Source organism: Dermacentor variabilis, chromosome 6, assembly GCF_050947875.1.
Source record: "Dermacentor variabilis isolate Ectoservices chromosome 6, ASM5094787v1, whole genome shotgun sequence".
Classification (NCBI taxonomy): domain Eukaryota; kingdom Metazoa; phylum Arthropoda; class Arachnida; order Ixodida; family Ixodidae; genus Dermacentor; species Dermacentor variabilis.
This window is the reverse complement of record NC_134573.1, coordinates 103,597,194-103,620,999: the sequence shown is the minus strand read 5'-3', so window position 1 is coordinate 103,620,999 and position 23,806 is coordinate 103,597,194. Positions and strand designations below refer to the sequence as shown.

General features: G+C 49.2%; 1 protein-coding gene across 4 annotated transcripts in view; it reads left to right on the top strand.

Moving 5' to 3' along the window:
- Positions 1–854: 854 nt before the first annotated feature.
- The window catches only part of LOC142584982 (N-acetylglucosamine-6-sulfatase-like), a 68,417-nt gene continuing 45,465 nt past the window's right edge, over positions 855–23,806 (top strand). For 3 of the 4 annotated variants that reach the window (XM_075695385.1, XM_075695384.1, XM_075695382.1), the window contains exons 1-2: positions 856–964; positions 13,356–13,536. In XM_075695385.1, the coding sequence (XP_075551500.1) occupies positions 13,405–13,536 (132 nt within the window). In that variant the 5' untranslated portion in view covers positions 856–964; positions 13,356–13,404. Of the gene's footprint in view, positions 965–13,355; positions 13,537–23,806 lie in introns of all 4 variants that reach the window. The other variant, XM_075695383.1, reaches the window with a different exon arrangement.

Sequence of the window (23,806 nt, the reverse complement as noted above, 5' to 3'; positions counted from 1 at the left end):
ACAAATAAAGACGTGGACAGAGGGAGAGAACACATAAACAGCACAAGCGGTAACCGCCCATGCTGTTTATGTGTTCTCTCCTTCTGCCCCCGTCTTTATTTGCGGTCAATATGATATGCAGTGGTCTTTACTGACCGCGGCTGCTCAGTGCTGCGGCTGTCTTGCCTAACAGCTCAACCGTTCACAAAAAAAAGATTAGTTACGTCTCAGATGGTGGGATCGAATCACGGTCCCCGAGCACAGCAATCCGATGCTCTAATCGTTAGGTCACAATCGTATTTTTTTATAGCACGTGCACTTCTGTCATGACAGCGTCAACTAGCGCTTCGGAGATGACGGCCGCGCGTGTCCCCTTGCATGGAACACGCGCTCGCAGTCGAGCCGATTGCGAAGGGGCTGCTTGTGGACAGCTTGCAACGTGGACCATGTGGTTCGGGCGAGGGCCTTCGGCATGAATGTTGCATTGACGTTGCTCGGACACTAACACAGGTTCCAGCACACTTCATGCATTGAAACGAAGCTTCGCTCTATATAGATTCCAAGGAGGTACGTCAGATCTGCCGCAATGTTCTCTTTCTTTTTCTTTATTATTACTTTTTTGTTTTTTTGGAGGCACGTTACGCTTTCTTTTTTTACGCGGGATGTAATAGCAATTACGTGTGTCAGGCAAATCTGCCTTTATCCCACCGAAGCCGTTTCTTCCGGTATATCAGTTGATGGAGCAAAGCTACGATTCAAGTGCCAGCTGCACTACGATAGATGAGAGAGAGAGAGAGAGAAAGAGGTGCCGGTCCCCGCACGATAGCAAGTATCGGGCCTTTTCGATGTTCCTGCCGTCGCAGTGTTTGCCGACTAAGCCTTATCACCCGGGACGCCGGTGATACGACCATTGCTGAACGCACGCGTCTTTTAGCGGTGTCCTTTCTTCGCTGCCCGATTCGAGGCGCCCGCCTTAGACTGAAGGGTAAGTGCTCCAAACATTCCGAGACTGCGCAATGGGCTGCATGCACATTTATATTATAGATCACGAGAGAGAAACTGAACAGACGCGGCCAGAGCCCTACCGGGTTGCATTCTCGACCGTATAGAGTTTCCTAGAGAAGTTACTAGAAGGAACTTAGATAAAAGTGCTCCTCGAAGACCCCCGGATGGTCAAAATTAATCCAGAGTCCCCGACAACGGCGTGTCTCATAATCAGATCGCGGTTCTGGTGCATAAATGTGCAGAATTTAAGTAAATATAATTTAAGTTTTCAGTTATCCCGCTTGCGGAAGAAGGTATTGATTATCCGCAAATTATTCCGTTCTGCAAACTCTACTAATAACTCCCCCCAGCTATTCCTATAACCTGTGCCATATCCCCCCGCTGACTTGTGTCCAGCCTGCTTCTTGCCTACCCTGGTATTTAAATCGCCCATCAGTATAGTGTATTTTGTTTTCACTTTATCCATCGCCGATTCCACGTCTTCATAGAAGCTTTCGACTTCCTGGTCATCATGGCTGGATATAGGCGCGTAGACCTGTATGACCTTCAATTTGTACCTCTTATTAAGTTTCACAACAAGACCTGCCACCCTGTCGTTAATGCTATAGAATTCCTGTATGTTACCAGCTATATCCTTATTAATCAGGAATCCGACTCCCAGTTCTCGAGTCTCCGCTAAGCCGCGGTAGCACAGGACGTGCCCGCTTTTTAGCACTGTATATGCTTCTTTTGTCCTCCTAACCTCACTGAGCCCTATTATATCCCATTTACTGCCCGCTAATTCCTCCAATAGCACTGCTAGACTCGCCTCACTAGTTAACGTTCTAGAGTTAACCGTTGCCAGGTTAAGATTCCAATGGCGGCCTATCCGGACCCAGAGATGCTTATCACCCTCTGCCGCGTCACAGGTCTGACCGCCACCGCGGTCAGTTGCTTCGCAGCTGCTGGACGTGAACGTGGAGGGGCCCTAATGACGAGACTAGAAATGAACTAGACTTCGTACTCTGCGCCAACCCTGGCATCATGCAAGATGTTGACGTGCTCGGCAAGGTGCGCTGCAGTGACCATAGGATGGTAAGATCTCGAATTAGCCTAGACTTGAGGAGGGAACGGAAGAAACTGGTACATAAGAAGCCGATCAATGAGTTAGCGATAAGAGGAAAAATAGAGCAATTACGGATCAAGCTACAGAACAGGTATTCGGCTTTAACTCAGGAAGAGGACCTTAGTGTTGAAGCAATGAACGACAGTCTTATGGGCATCATTAAGGAGTGTGCAATAGAAGTAGGTGGCAACTTCGTTAGACAGGATATCGGTAATCTATTGCCGCAGACGAAAGATCTGATTAAGAAACGCCAAAGTATGAAAGCCTCTAAACGTACAGCTAGAATAGAACTGGCAGAAATTTTCAAATTAATCAACAAACGTAAGATAGCTGACATGCTGTCATGCTGTCATGCTGTCAGGAACGGAGGAAACCTAAAAGCAGCGAAGAAGAAACTAGCAATAGGCAAGAATCAGATGTATGCGTTAAGAGGCGAAGCCGGCAGTATCATTACTAATATGGATGAGAGAGTTCAAGTGTCTGTGGAGTTCTATGGAGATTATTACAGTACCAGTGACACCTACAAAGATAATGGAACAGGGAATAGTCTACAGGAATTTGAAATCCCACAAGTAATGCCGGAAAAAGTAAAGAAAGCCTTGGGAGCTATGCAAAGGGGGAAGGCAGCTGGGGAGGATCAGGTAACAGCAAATTTGTTGAAGGATGGAAGGTAGATTGTTCTAGAAAAACTGGCCACCCTGCATATGCAATGCCTCATGACTTCGAGCGTGCCGGAATCTTGGAAGAACGCTAGCATAATCCTGATACATACGAAAGGGGACGCCAAAGACTTGAAAAATTATAGACCGATCAGCTTACTGTCCGTTGCCTACAAAGTATTTACTAAGGTAATCACAAATAGAATCAGGAACACCTTAGACTTCTGTCAACCAAAGGACCAGGCAGGATTTCGTAAAGGCTACTCAACAATAGACCCTATTCACACTATCAATCAGGGGATAGAGAAATGGGTGGAATATAACCAACCCTTATATATAGCTTTCATTGATTACGAGAACGCGTTTGATTCAGTCGAACCTCAGCAGTCATGCAGACATCACGGAATCATTGTGTAGACGAGCCGTATGTAAAAATACTGATAGATATCTACAGCGGCTCCACAGTCACCGTAGTCCTCCATAAAGAAAGCAACAAAATCCCAAGAAAGCAGGACGTCAGGCAGGGAGATACGATCTCTCCAATGCTATTCACAGCGTGCTTACAGGAGGTATTCAGAGACCTGGATTGGGAAGAATAAAAGTTAATGGCGAATACCTTCGTAACTTGCGATTCACTGATGATATTGCCTTGCTTAGTAACTCAGGGGACCAATTGCAATGCATGCTCACTGACCTGGACAGGCAAAGTAGGAGGGTGGGTCTAAAAGTTAATCTACAGAAAACTAAAGTAATGTTTAACAGTCTCGGAAGAGAACAGCAGTTTACGATAGGTAGCCAGGCGCTGGAAGTGGTAATGGAATAAATAAACTTAGGGCAGCTAGTGACCGCGGATCCGGATTATGAGACTAAACTATTCAGAAGAATAAGAATGGGCTGGGGTGAGTTTGGCAGGCATTTTCAGATCATGAACAGCAGGTTGTCATTATCACTCAAGAGAAAAGTGCGTGTATAACAGCTGTGTCTCACCAGTACTCACCTACGTGGCAGAAACCTTTAGGCTTACGAAAAGGGTTCTACTTAAATTGAGAACGACGCAACGAGCTATAGAAAAAAGAATGATGGGTGTAACGTTAAGGGGGATAAGAAAAGAGCAGATTTAATGAGGGAACAAACGCGAGTTAATGAAACTTAGTTGAAATCAAGAAAAAGAAATGGTCATGAGCAGGGCATGTAATGAGGAGGGAAGATAACCGGTGGTCATTAAGGTTTACGGAATGGACTCCAAGAGAATGGAAGCATAGAAGGGGGCGGCAGAAAGAGAGGCGGACGGATGACATTAAGAAGTTTGCAGGGACAACATGGCCACAATTAACACATTGCCGGGATAGTTGGAGAAGTATGGGAGAGGCCTATGCCATGTAGTGGGCGCAGCCAGTCTGATAATGAAGATAATTATGGTAATTATGATGATGATGATGATGATGATGATGAATTTAAGTTCTATGTCCTCGATCAATAAACCATTTTCAGGCATATTTTCACCGTAGAGTTTCATGCTGAAATTAGTAAAGCGAAATGTGGAGGCCCAGTCGTTTCAACTACCGCAGGAAGTATGGGTACAACGTAACAATTTCTCTGATTTTCGCATGTGTTCGCTCAGAAAGAACACTGAGACTTCTTTAATGGCTCCTTGTTGTTTCATGTCCAGAACTAACAAATGGTGTCTCGCAGTTCGATGTGACATAAGTATCCACGCTTTTGAGTATTCGTGTTTTGAGACCTAGTGACAGTTGGACCATGAGCGTTTTATTTATTTATATTTTAAACAATTCCTTTAATTTGTCACCTCGTGATAATAGGATAAGGAGAGAAACGTGAGGCTAACTCAGATTCACTACCACACAATGGACTTGCGATGATATATTAGTAAACCCCGCATTGCCCAATGTCTGTCACTTCTGATACTCAATTTGACATCTACAAACCCTAATTTATCGCGGGAAGGTTAACTCGAAACCCATAGTAGCGTTTTATAGATATCACTGAGCAAGTTTTCAGTTGTAGGTAAGATAGATAATCAATTACTAATTAATTAATATATTAATTTATTTACTGAAAAACGTTTCACTGCTTTCTGTACGAACATACCTCAATAGCTAGAAATAAAGGTGAACGAATCCTTTTATACTTTCTTCATGTGGAATCGTGATGGGGCTTCGAAAAGTTACTGTATGTTTATAAAAAGCTCTTCGCAGCCAAGTTTAGACAAATTCATTGCACGGTACATAATTCCTACGTCGGATGAAGCTTTGAATAGGCGCCGCACATAGACAGTAGCGCGATATTTCCTTGTAATATTCTTAGTGTGATGCTGACTCTAGCTATAACGTATAGCCTAACTATACAGTGCGGCTCGTTACCGGAGTGGCAAGTATCCTGTCAGTGTACACGAGAACTGCGGAACGTAAAGCTAACATTGGTGTCAATTGTGCCACTTCTTCCGTGACGTACGCTTTCAACGACTCGGCTAGTGCACGCGCACTATATCTGATGCCCCCTAAAGTGAGAGAGCGAGAATGAGACCCCACGAAGGCAGTTGAACCGGGGTATGATGGGCAAGTAAGCAAATATGCATAAGCTTTGTCCAATATTTGAACCTCCTTGCCGCTTCATATATTGTCCTTCTTCATGCTGTTCATAATTCATTCTCTGAGAAGAAGACGAAGTGCCTTTCAGGCAGAATGCCGAGTGTTCCAGCTCTACTCACTTTGTGAATTTCTTAGACTCTGCCTTGAACTGCTGTTTCCTCCTTAACTGCGATGGAGATGGAGTCTCACGTGCGTCCGCCGGACTCGGCAGTGCTCGCGGTGGTTGCCTCCAGGAAGCGCAACGGCACCGAGAGGGACACTGACAGTGACGACACCATGCAGCAGTATGTCAGCAGTGAAGATTATTGTGACGACACCTTCGAGGTGGTGCGGAGTCGTAAAGCAAAGCGAAGATTTCTCAGCGCATCATCGAATTCGAGTGAGTCCACCGTGAGATCTTCGCGCAACACCGAGGAGCTCACCATCCTGTTCGTGCCACTTCTCGCCACTGACAACCTGAGACGCCTCAACAGGCAAGCCGTGCCTTCACGTCTAGAGGCGTTGGTTCCGATTGAAATCAGACATCAGAGTGAACGCCCGTAAGAACTTCCTAGCGAATGACGTAGAACACGCGGCTGCATTGGATTCTTTGCACAAAGTCACGGAACTTGACGGGATGAAAGTCCGCCCTCATATTCCGCTGGGCAAACAAGTCAGTACTGGCGTAATTTACGATGTTGACGATACCATTGCCGACTCCGGCCTGTCGATCTTAATCAAGCCGGCTACAGAAAACACCATCATCACAAACGCGTTTCATCTCGGCACGTCACGGTGTGTTAAGATCATATTTAAGGGCGAATCCCCCCCATCGCATGCAAAAGTGGGCCACTTTCGACACGCAGTTCGCCCCTTCAGGGCAAAACCGCTGCAGTGCTGTAAGTGCATGAAGCTTGACCATGTGAGTAGTGTGTGCAATAACACTACCGTCGGTTCTCGCTGCACTGGGCCCCACACAACTAACACGTGCGAGGCCAGTGTGCTGAACTGCAGCGGCCTTCACGATGCATCCTCGAAGGAATGCCCTTTGATTCCAAAGGAAATGACAATAATAAAAAAAATGTTTAGAGACCACTCGTCTCCCCGAGAAGCAGCAGCATCTATTAAGCCACGACGATCACGTCGCCGATGTCAGTCAAGAATCTCCAAAGCCTCTGCAGAACGCCAGCCACGTACATTATCACCCACTCTTCGGCCCAGGCCAAACGCAGCCAGCTCGAAAGACAAAAGTGCTTGGAACAACACGGCTGCTGACCCTTGGCCTGCACTCCCGAGGCTACATGCCCCTACTGAGCGAAATCAGAGTTCTACACCAAGTGATACTTCTTCTGTTCCTAATAAATTGTCGGACAAGGATGAAAAAGTTGTCATGATCAGCTCCCTGTTAAGTGCTATTCGTGTTCTTCTGGACAAGCTACAGACAACAACAGCTCGAAGTGCGTTGCAAGTGCTGGATGTCATCAATCCGGTTCTTGCGAGCCTTCAGAAGTCCAGTGCTTGCAAACTTCTACAGCAGAACCATGGCTCATCGACAACAGCGATCGTCCTGGGATGATGTCAGAAGTGCATTCATATCCCAATGGACTGCGAGAGGCCTAAGGTCAAGTATTTCGGATTTTCGACAGTTCGTATTTCACAACTACTTTCCTATACTGGTTAACTGTGAGCCGAACTTATCAGCCTCCATAAGACTATCATGCCTTCATGACTATCATGACTATCAAAAGGTTCATAAGACTATATGAACCTTTTGTTTCAACCACGTGTATCCGTAGTAGTAAGGTTCTGGTTTACATTCGCAAAGACCTTACGTATTTTTCCCAACCCGTAGCGCCACACGGCGGTAACCAATACGTCAGTGTTACTGTGAAAAAGAAGAGGCTGTCTTTTACTCTTATTGGCGTCTACCTTTCCCCAACAAGTCAGTTTGATAGCAAAAGACTCGAAAATAATATGGCTGCTACTCCCGGTCCTAGGATAATAACAGGGGATTGCAACGCTCACCACCATATATGGGGAAGCTCCAGCATAAATTCGAGGGGCAGGTCCTTTGCATCAGACCACAAGCTGTGTCTTCTAAATGACGGAAGCCCGACATTTCTGCGAGGAACAACGTACAGCAGCTGCATTGACTTGACTTTGGTGTCACGTTGCCTGATTTTGAGCGTGCAGTGGTTCACTGATATTGAAATCCATGGAAGTGATCACATTCCAACATATGTGAGAATCGATGGACTAGACGCCGCATTACCGGTTGTATCTCGCCAGACTGACTGGTCAGTCTTTCAAGATCGTGTAGAAGACACATGCAAGAAACATATCGCACGCATATTAGAAGACATAATTGCAGATGCAATGCAAGATTGCGCGCGTTGCTTCACAGATTCATCAAAGCGTACAGAGAATGACATTGAGCTGGAAAGGCTTCGTTCACTACGTCGCCGAGCTGAAAGGAGGTACAAAGTCAATTCTTGACCTCAGAGAAGCTCGGCGCATGCAAAATAAGATAAAGCACCGAATGAATACGTTGGCGGATCAAAGATGGAAATGCTTTTGCGAGTCACTGGACCCCCGCAAGCCATTATCCCGTGTGTGGCGTACCCTACTGGGTCTTAGCTCAAGCCCCCAGCAACCACGCCCTTTCAACGCCCTTGCTCTCTATCGAAACCGCTGTGAGATAGAAGTTGTGGAGGAATCTTGTGCGAAAGTCGCCGGCGGCGCAGTTTTAGTCTTTGACATGACTTTAGGCAACATCCCCTGTCCACGAGATACAAGTATGGACGCTCCATTCTCTATGGAAGAGTTAGAAGCTGCTAGGGCACTATGTAGGTGTTCGTCTTCACCACCTAGGTCAGAAAGTACGAAGAGAACTCCTCAGCCTTTTCAATAGTTCATGGCCCACGTAGTCCCATAGGAATGGAAACACAGCCGTCTGGTACCGCTGCTAAAAACAGGAAAGTCACCGCTCGAACTGGCATCGTATCGGCCTATAGCACTTGCCATCTGCGTCGGAAAGTTCATGAAACGTATGATCCTCATGCGTCTCGAATCTTACCTTGAACACAACAAAATTTACCCTGACTCTATGGCAGGATTTCGACGATGTCGTTCATCGGTTGACAGTGTCATCGATCTAGTATCATCTGTAGAACAGCAAAAATTTCGGAAGTGATTTTCAGCTGCATTATTTCTTGACGTGAAAGGCGCTTGCGCCAACGTTTACCACCAAACCATTCTAGACGCACTTTTGACAGTTGAACTAGGAGGGCGAGTATATCGATGGATCAGAAACTACTTGACACAAAGGTCCTTGTTCGTGCGTACGGAAGATCGTCTGACTACTGACCACTACACATGCCGAGGCGTTCCCCAAGGTGGTGTTCTAAGCCCTATTCTTTTTAACCTAGCGCTTCTTGGGCTGGCCGAATCCCTACCGGAAACAGTGAGTGTTTCAATCTACGCCGACTACATCTGCATCTGGACATCAGCGGTCACTCGTCTGTAGGTTCGCGCAAGGCTACAGAAAGCAGCAACACAGGCATCTGACTATCTTCACACACAAGGCCTTACCATCTCAACAGAAAAATGTGCGTTAGTCGCTTTTACGCGAAAAGCGATGTCTCGTTATCCAGTATGCATCAATGGACAGCCTATCTGCTACAAGAGAAATCATCAGTATTTGGGCGTCATTGTTGACCGGGACCTCCCTTGGAGCCCTCAGGTTGCCCACTTGAAGATGAGGCTCACATCTATTGTTCACGTCTGCAAGTCCATCGCCGGCAAAACATGGGGATCGTCAGTGGGCTCCATGCTACAGTTTTATTGAGCACTTTTTATCAGATTCCTACGCTATAGCTCTCCGGTGCTTGCTAAAATAGGCAAGTCAAATGTTCTAGAACTTCAGAGCGTGCAAGAACAGGCACTACGTGTTTGCCTAGGCCTTCCGCGGAGCGTCTCAACAGCAGGAACCATTACAATGGGTCAAGGCCACCCGATCACGACTTATATTAGCACCGGCCGACACGCTTAGGGCCCATGTTCGTCATGCTTCACGGATGCAGTCAAGCCTGCCTGCCTGCCAGAACGACGACCACAGGCGTCCTTCTCCAACGAGGTCAGCATCAATCGTGCCTCCCTACCATCGGGCTTCACACCTTCAGCACGTTCAACTTCAGCTTTGTGGTGTTTAAAACAACCTCAAGTGCGTTTTAAGGTTCAAGGGATAAGAAAAAAGACCGGCCTACCTTGCTTGGCCCTGAAGTAAGCAGCTCTGAATTGTTTGAACACTTTCTACTTTGAACGAGTCCACATATATACGGATGGCTCTTCCACTCAGACCAGCTCCACCGGCGCAGTGGTTATACCATCACGATCAATTAGCATCCGATGCAAGATTTCTCACATGACAACACCGACCGGATCGGAGCTTGTTGCCCTCCGAGGTGCTGTTCATTACATTAACAACCAACCCGCTAATCGGTGGGCAATATTCTGCGATTCGAAGGCGGCCTTACAATTCTTCTGTCATCTCTTCGTCGCGGGTCCTGTGAACAACTTGTGTCGGAGATACGAGGAATGCACCATCACATGATCGCGAAAGGTCACGACGTCGTGTTTCAGTGGCTGCCTGACCCCCCCCCCCCCCCCCCCATTGCGGTATCTCCGGCAACGACCTCGCTGACGAAGCTGCTAGGAAAGCACACAAAGGCGCAACCCTTGTTTCTGTACCTTTATCGCGGACTGACGCAGCCCAACACTTAAGCAAGCTGGCGCACCGTATGACATTGGAGAAGTGGCACACACCTGAATTCACCCAGCATCGATTGCATTTCCTCGATCCATCTATGCAACTGCGGCTGTTACCAGGGCTTCCGCGTAATGAAGAAACAATGCTGTGCCGCTTACGCTTGGGCGTCGCATTCACCAATGCGCATACGTTTTTGATTGGAATGGCTGATAGCGCCGAGTGCTATGCCTGCGGTGTCGAGGAAACTATAGAACGTCTACTGTGCTACTGCCCATCTTTTGAAAATGAAAAACAAGATCTCTGCGCAGCTCTCAACCAGTTAGATAGAAAGCCGTTCACCTTGAACGAGATCTTGGGACCATGGCCTTGCATATCGCAGCTACAAAAGGCCACGAAAGCGCTGCTGCGATATTTGAAAGCTACAGGATTGAGTCAGCATCTGTGATCCGGACTGAGTGACAGAACAATATCCCCCAGTGGACGTTCTCTTCTTCTTTTATTCTTTCCTTCCCCTTTTCCCTTTCCCCAGTGTAGGGTAGCCAACCGGGCTCAGTCCTGGTTAACCTCCCTACCTTTCATTTATCATTTGCTCTCTCTCTATCCGTCTTCATGTTAATTTGTCATTGGAAATCCGTTCCGTCGCAGATATTATAGTTGTTAATCCTCAAAGCATTCAGCACTTATTCGAATATTACACAGAGAAAGTGTACATGGAGCGAAAAATGAAGCAGATCCCACGCAGCCTGGGAATCGATGCCATGCGAAGCATTTTTTCTCGTAGCTGGCTACCCAGAATCGTTTGGGATTACGCAAACCGTTACCAGGTGGACTGACGTGCTTGTATCTGCCGCGAGTGTTTGTGTGTGTGTGACGACAGCAGCAAGACTATATGGTGACGACGATCGTGTGACGCCAATGCCACAATTTCTACTGCGGCCGTTCAACGCGAGCTTACGACACGCCGATTGTTGGGTTCCACGTAGATACTGGACGAGCATAAGCGAGAGAAATATATACTGCGACGTCATCAGCGACTACGTGTTATGCACTCGTATACGTACTACCTATCCCTATGCCATGTGGTATCTCTTCAAACGACGATGGCGTTTGTACTCGGGTGATGAAACTTTAAAAACCTGTTCGACCTGGGCCGATCAGGGGGGCGGTACAGCGACGCACAGTTTCTGTGTTAGCGTTAGTTGTCACGAGAAAAACAGCGGGTGAACGTGGGCCGCTCCCAAAAACGGTCCAGTGTAACACAGCGCCTCAAAGCCACGACGTCGAGGAAACGTCGTGGCTATAACGAGGAAAGAACACGCGTGAAACTGGCGCTTGACGCATGACGCACGCGTCATACGACGTCATACGTCGTCATATGACGCACGTATGACGCACGCGTCATACGCCTCAAAGAACTAGTCGGGTTTGGCACGCGAGGAGAATGCGTGCGATCGTGGCCCATAGTGGTTAGGGCATTTGAGCTGCTATGCTCGAAGGCAGAGAGGTTCGATTACACTGTTGGTCATGCGTTTCTTTTTATTACATGAGATATGAAGTGTGGCGAGACGCGGAATACCTACCGGCCTACCGACCTCACGCAAATTTCCTCGAATGAGGCAAAAAGAAGTCTCGTATTGAACTGACCCATATATCAAGTCTGCAGCCCAAAAGCACGTATGAAATCACGAATGCCGTAATTTATGAAAACTAGGAGATAAAATGAATTGATTGCCATCTTCAACTACTTCAAACTACTCAACTACTTCAAAGGATCGTTTTCAAGCCATAACAAGGCATTACCTAACATCAGCGAACATATTTTTTAATGTTCCGACAAGCGCAATTCGGACGCCCTACGCCAACAATTATCTTATCATACATCTCAAATTAAATTAAATTTGATTGAGTGTTTTTACCTGACAAAACCCCAATATCATTATGAGACACGCCATAGTGCATGGGATACTCCGGATTAATTTCGACCACCTGAGGCTCTTTCACGTACGCCTAATCCAAGCACACGGGTGTTTTTTTTTTTCATTTCGCGCCCGTCGATATGTGGCCGCCGTGACCGGCATTTGACCCCGCGACTTCGTGCTTAGCAGCGCAACACCAAAGCCACTAAGCAACCATGGTGGGTTTGCACATCTTGAACAGGCACTTCATGAAATTGGTGCTAATCACATAATTTTAGAGCAAATCTGTATTCCTTGAGTTCTGGCTGGCTTCAGCTGTGTAATAACAATAGCAGTCTGCTCCCTAGAGTTGGTAATTAAAAAGTAAGTCTGCGAAGTTTAATTTTTGTCGTTGATACGAGTTTCAGTTTCGTAGCTGCTCAAAAAATAGCACTCAAAAATAGTGTTCTAAAATAGTGCTCCATGCCTTCAAAGGTGAAATTAAAATCGATAAGTGGAAATGTGTACACGCCCAGGAACACGCATCTCGCGAATCGACGATTATTATGCTTTTCAGCCGCACAAAATCCACGCTGGCACATTTCATTTCTCTTTCTTTAACATGAATTTTAATTATGGAACAATCTGTCCATGCATCTTGTTACTTGAATAGATGTCTGTATAGCTGAGCATGCTGACGTATTACATCGTCGCATGTCATCGTACACAAAAATTTAGAGTTGAGCACGAGAGCGCCATTCCTTGGTTAGGCCCCCTTACTCCACTAGGTTCTCCGTCTTTAACTCTATTGGTTATGCGATCCATGGATTTGACTTCACTGTGCGAATCTGGTTGTCTAGAGTATGTAGGTATCCCGCAAAGAAAATACCGACTCGATAAAAACAACGATGCTCATACGGCAACAGTGAAGTGTACTGAATAAGCAAGCTTCATCGCAAGGATAGTTTTTGTATCGTGGCATAGCACAGAGGCGTATAAGCCTCGACATTTAGCTCAGGCCATATCACTATGAGTGCAAGAATGTCTGATTGCAATAAGATTTGCATGGCTCTACGTGAAGGCGGAGACATATGCATAAAATTGATGTGTTTGAAAAGTGGCAGTTATGCGCTGGATAAAACTCGAAGCTTAAGAAGTCGACCTCTCAGAAGTGGCCGATGCGCTGATTTTTTTCCTGGATCTTCCGAATACCTTTGGTTGATATTCTAGCTCCATTTGTTGAGTTTTGCAAGTTTCGGATTCTGCCTAGCCGCATGAAGGCATTTTGTTGCAAAATCATCACTCTGTCGCAATTTTATGCTGGAGCTCTGTGCCTTCCTGCTTTTCCTCACGCAGCTCGAGAACGATCGATTGAACTCGGTCTTCGCTGCAGCCAGCCGCTACCATGATGCCACATTTCCTTTACATCGGAGTCATTGCACTCCTGGCTGGAACAAGTGTTCAAGCGCAGACGAACAGACCAAACATGCTGTTCTTTCTCACGGACGACTTGGACTTGGAACTTGGCAGCATGATGGTAAGCACTATAAGCGTTTTCCTTCTAGTAACAACTCCAGGCTAAACGAATCAAACTGATTCAAATCAAAAGGTAGCTGCACTTTGAGTTCGGTCGTTGTATTGAGAACAGTGCAACAGCTAGGTGACTACGTTAAAGCACTGAAAAAACACAGGACGATATGATTTCGGAGTTTTTAGTTCCGCCGCACCAACCCGTAGTAGCCAAGGGGTTTTGCCGAAAAGAAGCAAGACTGTGCTATCGAATAAGGACTGGACCTGCCTACAACGCCTGCATTTAAGACGGCGCGTGCCCTTTCTCAGCTTTAATCATGATACTACGCCACATGAGAGGCCTCCCTCCTTGCGGCAATGGATGAAGAAATCTCCGAGGACTTTCCTGATGTGCAGCCGTCAGGTCGGCTAGCGTCCAGGAAACGTGGAAGTGCGTCAAGCGCTACAGACAGCGAGGCCACTGAGATATGTTCGGACAGCTACGACTCATCGGACGATGACTTCCAGGTCGTGATGAGTAGATCAGCGAAAAGAAGACTACTGCAGGCATCTTCGTCGCCAAGTGCTTCTACCGTGAAGAGTGCACCGCTGCGCTGGCCGCACACTGTGCTCTTCATGCCCGTGGACCCGGCGACCAATTTGCGGCTCCTCAACAGGCAGGTCCTCTCTTCCTTACTTGAGAGAATCGCACCAAATGAGATTAAAGACGTGCGAATAAACTCGCGGAAGAATGTCCTGGCAGTTGATGTTTTACATCGCAGCGCCCTACAACACCTACGTAATATAACTGATATCGACAATGTAAAGGTGCGATCAATGATCCCCACAGGCGGCGATGGTACTGCGGGCGTCATTTATGACGTCGACGTTGCCATTTCTAATGACGACTTGCCAACGTTGATAAAGCCAACGACAGAAGGCACTTTCATTACAAGGATTTCCAGATTGGGAAACACACGCTGTGTGAAGATTTTGTTTGAAGGAGACAGCCTTCCTTCCCACGTCAAAGTAGGACATGTCCGCCATCCAGTACGACCATTCGTACCGAAGCCCCTCCAGTGTTTCAAATGTTGCAAGATTGGCCACGTGAAGGGCGTCTGTGTGAACAACGTCGTGTGCCCGCGGTGCTCTGAGTCTCATTCAGAAGACGCCTGCAACGCACATGTTCTAAAATGCCCTAACTGCAGTGGTCCTCACAAGGCCTCATCAAAGGATTGCCCGCGGATGCGGACGGAATTCACCATTCTAAAACGAATGGTGCGGGACAATTCAACGCATCGAGAGGCTGCTACCGCTGTACGGCGACGTCGGCATCGACACAGAAAACGATCGCGAAATTCCGAAACTGCAGATAGGTACACGCCAGCTACCGTCAGAGGGACTGCCGCATCACCACACTGCGCCACCAAGACAAATACAAGGAAAGAAAACAAAGCGGGGAGGTTCGCCCGTCCTGAAGAATGGCCTGAGCTACCGAGCGCACATCTCCCTGCTAAGTTACCTCAAAACGCACCGACTTCCACGGCTTCTGCACCTGTTGAAGCGACGCTGATTGATGATCTCCAGGTCATCAACATTCTGCGGTCGCTCATGAATGCCATTCGCGTTATACTTACCAACATGAAGTCTTCGTCTGCGCAAAGCGCACTACAGGTGCTGGACACTTTGAGTCCAGTACTTGCAGCTCTTGGTTAAAATCATGGCTCTCCAGAAGCCGTCGTTTCGGGACGAAGTCCGAAACGCGTCGATATTTCAGTGGAACGCCAGAGGACTGAAGTCGCGCATGTCGGACTTTCGACAGTTTGTGTTCACGAATAAGTTCCCAATCATCGTCATCTGCGAGCCCTTATCAGATAACATCAGACTGTCCGGGTATGAGTGTTTCATGTCAGCCACCCACGGAGAATGCAGCAAGATCATCGTATTCATGCGACGTGATCTTACGTATGTCCATCACCCAGTGTCGCCTGACCAAAAAAACCAATACGTATGTCTGACAGTAAAGAAAGGCAAGCTCACTTTCACATTAATTGGAGCCTACATATCGCCCTCAAGTCGGCTGGACTGCGAGAGATTACGGCGAATCACGACGGCGACTCCGCAGCCTTTGGTGATTACTGGAGATTTTAATGCCCACCACGATCTCTGGGGAAGTTCTAAGATAAACTCGAGAGGCAGAAAATTAGTGTCATTTGCCTCCGAACAAGAACTGTGCTTGTTAAATGATGGAAGCCCCACCTTCCTGCGTGGAACTGCCTACTGTAGCTGCCTGGACCTGACCTTTGTTTCACGCTCTTTCACTAGAAAGGTCAGGTGGTTTCCGGATATTGAAACGCGGGGAAGTGACCACCTACCCACTTATCTTAGGGTTGAAGGGTTGACGGACTCCAGGTTAGCCGGCGTCACACAATGTATCGACTGGCCAATGTTCAAGTCAATTGTCGAAGACGGCTGTCGTGATGACTTGTCCTCTAGTCTAGAGGACATCATAAAAGGTGCCCTAGAGGTTGCGAAACATTCGCTTCTGAGAACGTATACACGCACCGAATACGACATCGAGCTAGAGAAGCTTCGTGCAATTCGTCGTCGTGCAGAGCGAAGATACAGGCGCACGAAGTCTGTACATGACTTGAGGTTGGCCAGAAGAACTCAAAAGAAGATTCAGCGTCGCATGGACAAACTCGCATCGCAAAGATGGAAATCATTCTGCGAATCTTTGGATCCACGAAAACCTTTGTCTCACATATGGAGAACTGTTCGTGGTCTCCGTGGAACCCCTCAGCAGCGCCACCCTTTTAAGTCTTTGGCCCTTCACCAACAATGCAGCGAGATTGACGTAGCGGAAGCTTTCTGCAGGAGGATTGCTGGTGAAACTAGTTCCGCTGGAACATCGACGCTCCACCACTCACCGGTTTCACGCGACCCCCGCATGGATAGTCCTTTCTCCATGGACGAGCTCGAAGCTGCACTGGCCTTGTGCAAGCGTTCATCTTCACCAGGACCCGACGGTATAACCTACCGTGCCCTATGTAATCTTGGCGAAGAGGCTCGAAAAGAGCTCCTGCTCTTGTTCAACAGCTCCTGGCAGACAGGTACGGTTCCGCAGGAATGGAAGACCAGTCGCCTAATTCCACTACTCAAGCCTGGCAAGTCGCCTGTAGACATTGCATCATACCGACCAATTGCGCTTGCCAGTTGCATCGGAAAACTAATGGAGAGGATGGTTCTAGCACGGCTAGAATGGTACCTCGAACATTACCAGGTATATCCAGATGCAGTGGCCGGCTTCAGGCGTGGCCGTTCTTCCATAGACAATGTTATCGACTTAGTGACGTACGTCGAGCACCAGAAGTCCTGCAAAAGATTATCTGCTGCCCTGTTTCTGGATGTTAAAGGAGCGTACGATAACGTAACGCACGAAGCGATTTTCAACGCGTTAGAGGCAGTAGGACTTGGCGGCAAAGTCTATCTCTGGATAAGTAGCTATCTACATAAGAGATCCTTTTTCGTGCTTACCGAGGATGGCCCGACCTCACAGCATTACAGTAACCGTGGGGTGCCTCAGGGCGGAGTACTCAGCCCAACGCTCTTCAGTCTAACACTCATTGGACTCTCCGACATCCTGCCAGGCACCGTTAGGCTCTCCATCTATGCCGACGACATTTGCATTTGGACGTCGGCTGTGACGCGACTGCAGCTTCGCGCGCGGCTTCAAAAGTCAGCCACTTTAACATCATCCTACCTTAGAGAACAAGGACTTCGTATATCATACGAAAAGTGCGCAGCGGTGGCATTTACCAGGAAATCAATGTCTCCATACATGATATCCGTCGACAGACACATGATCTCGTACAACACGAGTCACAGATTTTTGGGGGTGGTCCTTGATAAAATTCTCTCCTGGACCCCTCATGTGAATTATGTGAAAAAGCGCCTGACAGGAATTTGTCATATGTTTAAGTTCCTTGCAGGAAAGACCTGGGGAGTACCAGTACACTCTATGCTGCAACTGTACAGGGTCCTCTTTATTGGATTCCTACGGTACAGTCTACCGGTCATGTCCAACACCTGCAGAACTAACCTGAATATAATTCAAAGCATCCAAGCCGAAGCCCTCAAGATATGTCTCGGTCTACCGCGGAGTGCGTCAACGACTGAGGTCATTGCAGTCGCTCAAGATTTCACTATTAAAACGCACATTATCATTGAAACAATGCGTGTGCACATACGACACTTTGCCCGGACCCCTACCCACCACCTAGCAAGTCTCCCAGTAGATCGGCCCCACACGACATTCAGTGCGACTGTCTTCGCGCACTGTGCCTCTTTCAGGTCAGGTTACACACCTGCGGCAAGGCCTTCCATTCCTCCATGGTGTATGCGCCGTACTCAAGTGAACCTTACAATCCCAGGCCTTCAGAAGAAGTCGGACTTGCCATCATCAGCGCTCAAGCAACTAACTTTACTTCTCTTGTACGAGAAATACAGCGACTGCACACACGTCTACACTGATGGATCAACTACATCAACCAGTTCCGGCGGCGCTCTAGTTATACCAGCAATGAGAATAACCAAGCGGTTCAAGACTTCCCATGTCACTACGTCCACCGCTGCAGAGCTCGCGGCTCTCCGCGACGCGCTTCAAGTGATAAACGCTGAAAGTCCTAGAAAATGGGCAGTCTTCTGCGATTCAAGGCCGGCCTTGCAATGTGTGCAGTCGTTTCTCCGACATGGAACTCACGATCAGCTCACGTGCGAAATCGCGGAACTTGTTCATCACTTAATAGCAAAAGGACATGATATCTCTTTTCAGTGGATACCAGGTCATTGCGGTATCCTTGGAAATGATGACGCCGATAAGGCAGCTCGGACGTCAAACCAAGAAGACCGCTGCGTCCCCATTCCTCTCTCAAGGACCGACGCCGCGAGGCAACTTGGCATTCTAGCACGCACGATCTCCTTGGCAGAGTGGAACACCGCACATACAAGGCGCACAAGACTGCACAGACTAAACCCGTCACTTCAACTCAAACCTCCAGCGGGTCTACACCGACGTGAAGCGTCTCTTCTGTGTCGGTTATGGCTTGGAGTTGCCTTCACGAATGCCTACTCAGCACTAATTGGCATGGCTAATACTCCTGCATGTGATGTTTGCGGATGCGAGGAGAACATTGCCCACTTATTGTGCCATTGTCCACAATTTCAAGCACAAAGACAGTCTTTGTCCAACACATTGAGGAAACTAGACGATCGTCCTCTGAGTGAACAGACCATATTAGAGCACCGTCCCGACCGATCATCGGCTCAGAAGGCAGTGAAGGCACTTTTGTGTTTTCTCAGAACTTCTGGTTTGCTCGAGCGACTCTGAAGTGCTGTCCGTACGCGTATCTACACCTTCTCTCTCCCTTCTTTCTCTTCCCCTTCTCCCATCCCCCAGTGTAGGGTAGCCAACCAGACTATTGACTGGTTAACATCCCTGCCTTTCCTGAATTCTCCTCTCTCTCTCTCTCTCTCTCTATGTTCTTGCCCATGCAACCATGTTGGAACGGACACGTTTCTTGAGATTCAACAGAAAAAAAAAGGTTATGCAAGTCTTACGCACTGCGGAAATTGACGCTTGCAGGCAGCCGACTATCCAGCAGCGTTTGGGGCTCGGCAAAGCGTTACAAGTTGGACCAGTTAATGTGTCTGTGTAAGGTGAGAAGCTAGGAGTGTGACGGCGAGCGTGTGTGTTTCATGACACTGTTTTTTTATGATAGCTTGGTTGCGTGCCCCGATGACATTGCAAGAGATGGTCAAATGGGTCCAGCCTCGATTGCGAGTCTTTAGCCACCACTATACCACAACCAGGGGTGTAGCCAGGGGGGGGGGGCTTATGGGGCTTCAGCCCCCCCCTCCCAAAATTTTTTCGTGCTGTCCATGCACCACCGGCCAAAACAACCCCTGGCGCGGAAAATCATGCTCGATTTTGTCTATAACGTCCTTTTAATGCTCGATTGGATTGGATTGGAGAAACTTCATTTATGCCTGCAGTTGGGCGCTCGCGCGCCCCGACGAGGGCCTACGTCATCCTCGAAGCTGCCGTTACTCGGCGCGGGTCTCCGCTCGCCGTTGCCGGCTCGCTGGGTCCGTGCCTTTCGAGCGCCTCGAGGACCTGCTGGACGGCCCAGAGCTGATCGTCTCGGTCGTAGCTCTTCGCGGCTGCCTCGAGCCGCGGTGGGAGTGTTCTTGAGTTAGCGTCTTCTGGATATTTAATGCAGTCCCACAAGATGTGCGTGTAGTCTGCGGTCTCCCTCCGGCAGACTCTGCACATATCTGTCGGATATGTCTCGGGGTACATGCGATTCAACAGTTTCGGGCTCGGTAGCGATCCGGTCTGGAGCTGTCTCAGTACTACCGCCTCCGCTCGACTCAGTCTCGGGTGCGGGAGTGGAAGAGTCCTGCGAGCCAAGCGGTAGGCCTTCGTGATTTTATTGTAATCCGTCATGCGGTCCTTGGTTCCGAACCACGTCGGACGGTCTGTCGCCGGGGCGCGGTTGGTTAGCGCTCGCGCCGCGGCGTGTGCCGTCTCGTTATGGTTCTCATTGCGTTCCGACGCGTCGCCCGCGTGCGCCGGGAACCACTTGAGTCGTACTTTTCGTTCGTCTAGTTTTACCTCTCGCAGTACGCGCTCAGCCTCCCTGCAGATTTGCCCTTTGGCGAAGTTTCGCACCGCCTGTCTTGAGTCACTCAGCACCGTGTGGCAGTCTGCGTCGGCGATGGCCAGGGCGATGGCTACCTCCTCCGCTTGCTCCGCTTCGGTGCTTCTCACGCTCGCTGCCGTCCTCGTGGCGCCGGTTGACGCCTCTATGACGACCGCTGCGAAGGCGTTCCGTTGGTATTCGGCCGCGTCCACGTACCGCGCGTGTTCGTCGTTGGCATGCTGGTCGATGAGAGCCTTGGCCCTCGCCGCTCTTCTTCCCTTGTAGAACTCGGGATTCATGTTCTTCGGTATGGGGTCGATTCTGGTCTGGCGTCGGACCTCTTCGGGGACGGGGAGCTTCATCTCCACCTCGTTCGAGCGTCTCATTCCCAGATCGTCCAGTATCTTCCTCCCGGCTTTGGTCATGGACAGCCGCTCCAGTTGAGAGGTCCGTTGCGCTTCGGCTATTTCTTCGAGCGTATTGTGTAGCCCGAGTTGTAACAAGCGGGACGTGCTTGTGGACTCGAACAGGCCCAGCGCTGTCTTGTACGCTCTTCTGATGAGCACGTTCATTTTGTTTCGTTCGTGTTGCAGCCATCTGTGGTAGGCTGCAACGTACGCGACGTGGCCGATGATGAAAGATTGGACGAGCCTAATTAGGCTCTCCTCTCTCATGCCAGCCTTTCGGGAAGTGACTCGTTTGAGGAGTCGAATCGCGTTGGCTGTTTTTGCCTTGAGACGGGTGATGGTTTCGCCGTTCCTTCCGCGCTTTTCGATGACCATGCCTAGGATCCTAATTTTGCCGACCTCGGGGATTACGTTGCCGGATTTGGTCACGATTCTGATTTTTTCGTTTTCGCGTTGTCTAGTCTTGCCTCTGCGGTATTTGGTAGGTGGGAGTATGAGAAGCTCCGATTTGCTCGGCGAACATCTCAGTCCGGTGCCTTCCAGCTGGTCTTCTATTGCGTCGACGGCGGCTTGCAGCGCGCCCTCGATGTGGGCGTCGCTGCCACCGGTCACCCATATCGTGATATCGTCCGCGTAGATGGTGTGCCTGACGTCTTCGATGCACCCGAGCTTTTCGGCCACTCTGATCATTACCAGGTTGAACAGCATTGGCGAAATGACCGATCCCTGTGGTGTTCCGGTGCTCCCGAGCTTCTTCTCTTGCGTCTGTAGGTCGCCTGCTCATAGCTCGACGGTCCTGTCCGTGAGGAAGTTCTTGATGTAGTTGTAGAATCTTTCCCCCATGTTGAGCTTGGAGACTTGGGACAGAATCGCCGAGTGTTTCACCTTATCGAAGGCGCTCTGCAGGTCGAGCCCTAGGATGGCTTTGTTGTCGCGGGCGCTGCCGCCATCATCGATGATTTGGTGTTTGAGCTGCAGCATCGCGTCCTGCGTGCTGAGATGCTGTCTGAAGCCGATCAAAGTGGCCGGGTACAGCCCTTCTCGTTCCAGGTAGTCTTGCCACCTGTTGTGCAGGACGTGCTCCAGCACCTTGCCCACGCAGGACGTGAGCGAGATGGGCCGGAGGTTATCCGTGTCCGGCGGCTTCCCCGGCTTGGGGATCAGGATGGTCTTGGCTGTCTTCCACAGCTTTGGCAGCGCTCCCGCTCTCCAGCACTTGTTGTAGTATTTTGCGAGCTTTTCAATCGAGCCGTCATCGAGGTTCTTGAGCGCCTTGTTCGTGACGAGGTCCGGGCCGGCTGCCGACCGGCTGTTGAGGTCGTGCAGGGCCGCGCGTACCTCCTCGACGTTGATGTCACGATCGAGGTTCGCGTTAGGCAGGCCGCTGTACGGCGCGTGTTGTTCGGTAGGTGTAGTCGGCAGGTATTTGTCGTTAATGCGCCTGGTGACTTCGTCGACGCCGTGTGCTGAGACCGCCCGATGTATGAGCTTGGCGAGTCTGTCCCTTTGGTGCGACTTGGTCTTCGTTTCGTCGAGCAGGTGCCGCAGTAGGTTCCACGTCTTCCCGCTATGCATCTGCCCGTCTGCCGCGTTGCAAATCTCGTTCCACTGTTGCATGCAGAGAGCGCGGCAGTGATCCTCGATCGCTCGGTTCAGCTCCGCCACCTTCTTTCTCAGTCTGCGGTTAAGCCGTTGTTTCTTCCAGCGATTTAGTATCGACTGTTTGGCCTCGATGAGATGCGCAAGCCGGCTGTCTACTTTGTCGATCTCCGCGCCCGTTTCAATCTCTTTGGTCGCGTCGCGTACGCTCTTGGTGATTTCGGCCGTCCACGAGTCGATGTCTTCGATCTCGTCGTCACCGTCGCTCTTCTGGCTTCTGGCGTCTCGAAAGGCATCCCAGTCTATCCATCTGTGTGTTTTGACGCTGGTGTCGTTGTGTTCCGGTATTCCGATTTCCACGATGGTGTGGTCGCTGCCTAGGTCGATCCCCGTGTTTCTCCAGGTGATCGCGCCCCGGATGTCGTTCTTGACGAACGTGAGGTCCGGAGTGGTGTCCCGGGACACGGAGTTACCAATTCTCGTCGGATGTGTCGGGTCCGTGATGAGGGTGAAGTCGAGTTCCGTGGCGTCTTGGTACAGATCGCGGCCCTTTGCTGTGTACTTGTTGTAGCCCCAGGCAGGGTTCATCGCGTTGAAGTCTCCGCACGCGATCAGGGTGTTACGGCCCGCTGCGGTGCTGGCTCTGTGCAGTAATGTCTTGAATCTCTGTTTTCTCTGAGATGGCTTGCTGTAGACGTTGAGCAGAAATATGCTTCCTTTTCTCTTCTTGCCAGGGATGATTTCGGTCAGTGTGTGCTCGATCTTGAGATTGCTCGAAAAAACTTTTAGTGGGAACATTGCGAAATCGGGCTGGATTTCGCGGCAACGCCCATGCACCGGGAGTCACATATCGTAACGCAAGGAGCTCCATCCGAGCAAAGGCGTGGCGGGTGGGCTCGTCGCGACATCTCGCTGAGGCCGCAGAATCTAGGGAGCGCTTGGATTTCGATTCTGACACTTTATGTGCATAATGTTCTAATATACTTTTGATGCGAAACGTGCATTGACATTTCCAAAATCGTGCTTTAGATTTTTAATTCCGGAACATTGTGGGTTTAATGGTGTTATAACCATTTGACGCCAAAGGTGCATTGACTTTTCTAATGTCTTCGATGGGAACATACGAGACAAGCCAAATCAACACACTTTCAGACAGGTTGACAAAAGATGCAGTGAGATACGATAAGACAAAGCGTTGTGGTTCATTTGTGCCGTCATGTCACATAAAATACTACCAACGTTTTTTTTTTTTTCCACCTACGCCAAAGCATGCAAGTCAAGACACTAAAGCAAGCCAGGGTAACTTCGTTCTTATTTATTTTTTCTACTTGACTTTTATTCGTGAGGACACATTGAACCTCTTAATTTTTTTCATTCCCGCTACCCTACCTGCGGGCTGCCAGAGCCTGCCACAGCACATGCGTTTTTCTCGTGTTGCCCCGACTACCGCGCGGCGCACTTCGGTGCGCGTTTCGTTTTCTCTGGCCGAGTGGATTTTCGACTGGCAGAGTTTTGGACGCCTTCTGGCTAGCAGACGAGAAAAAGAAACAATGGACGCTGACCGCCATCACTGTGAAGACTCGACGGA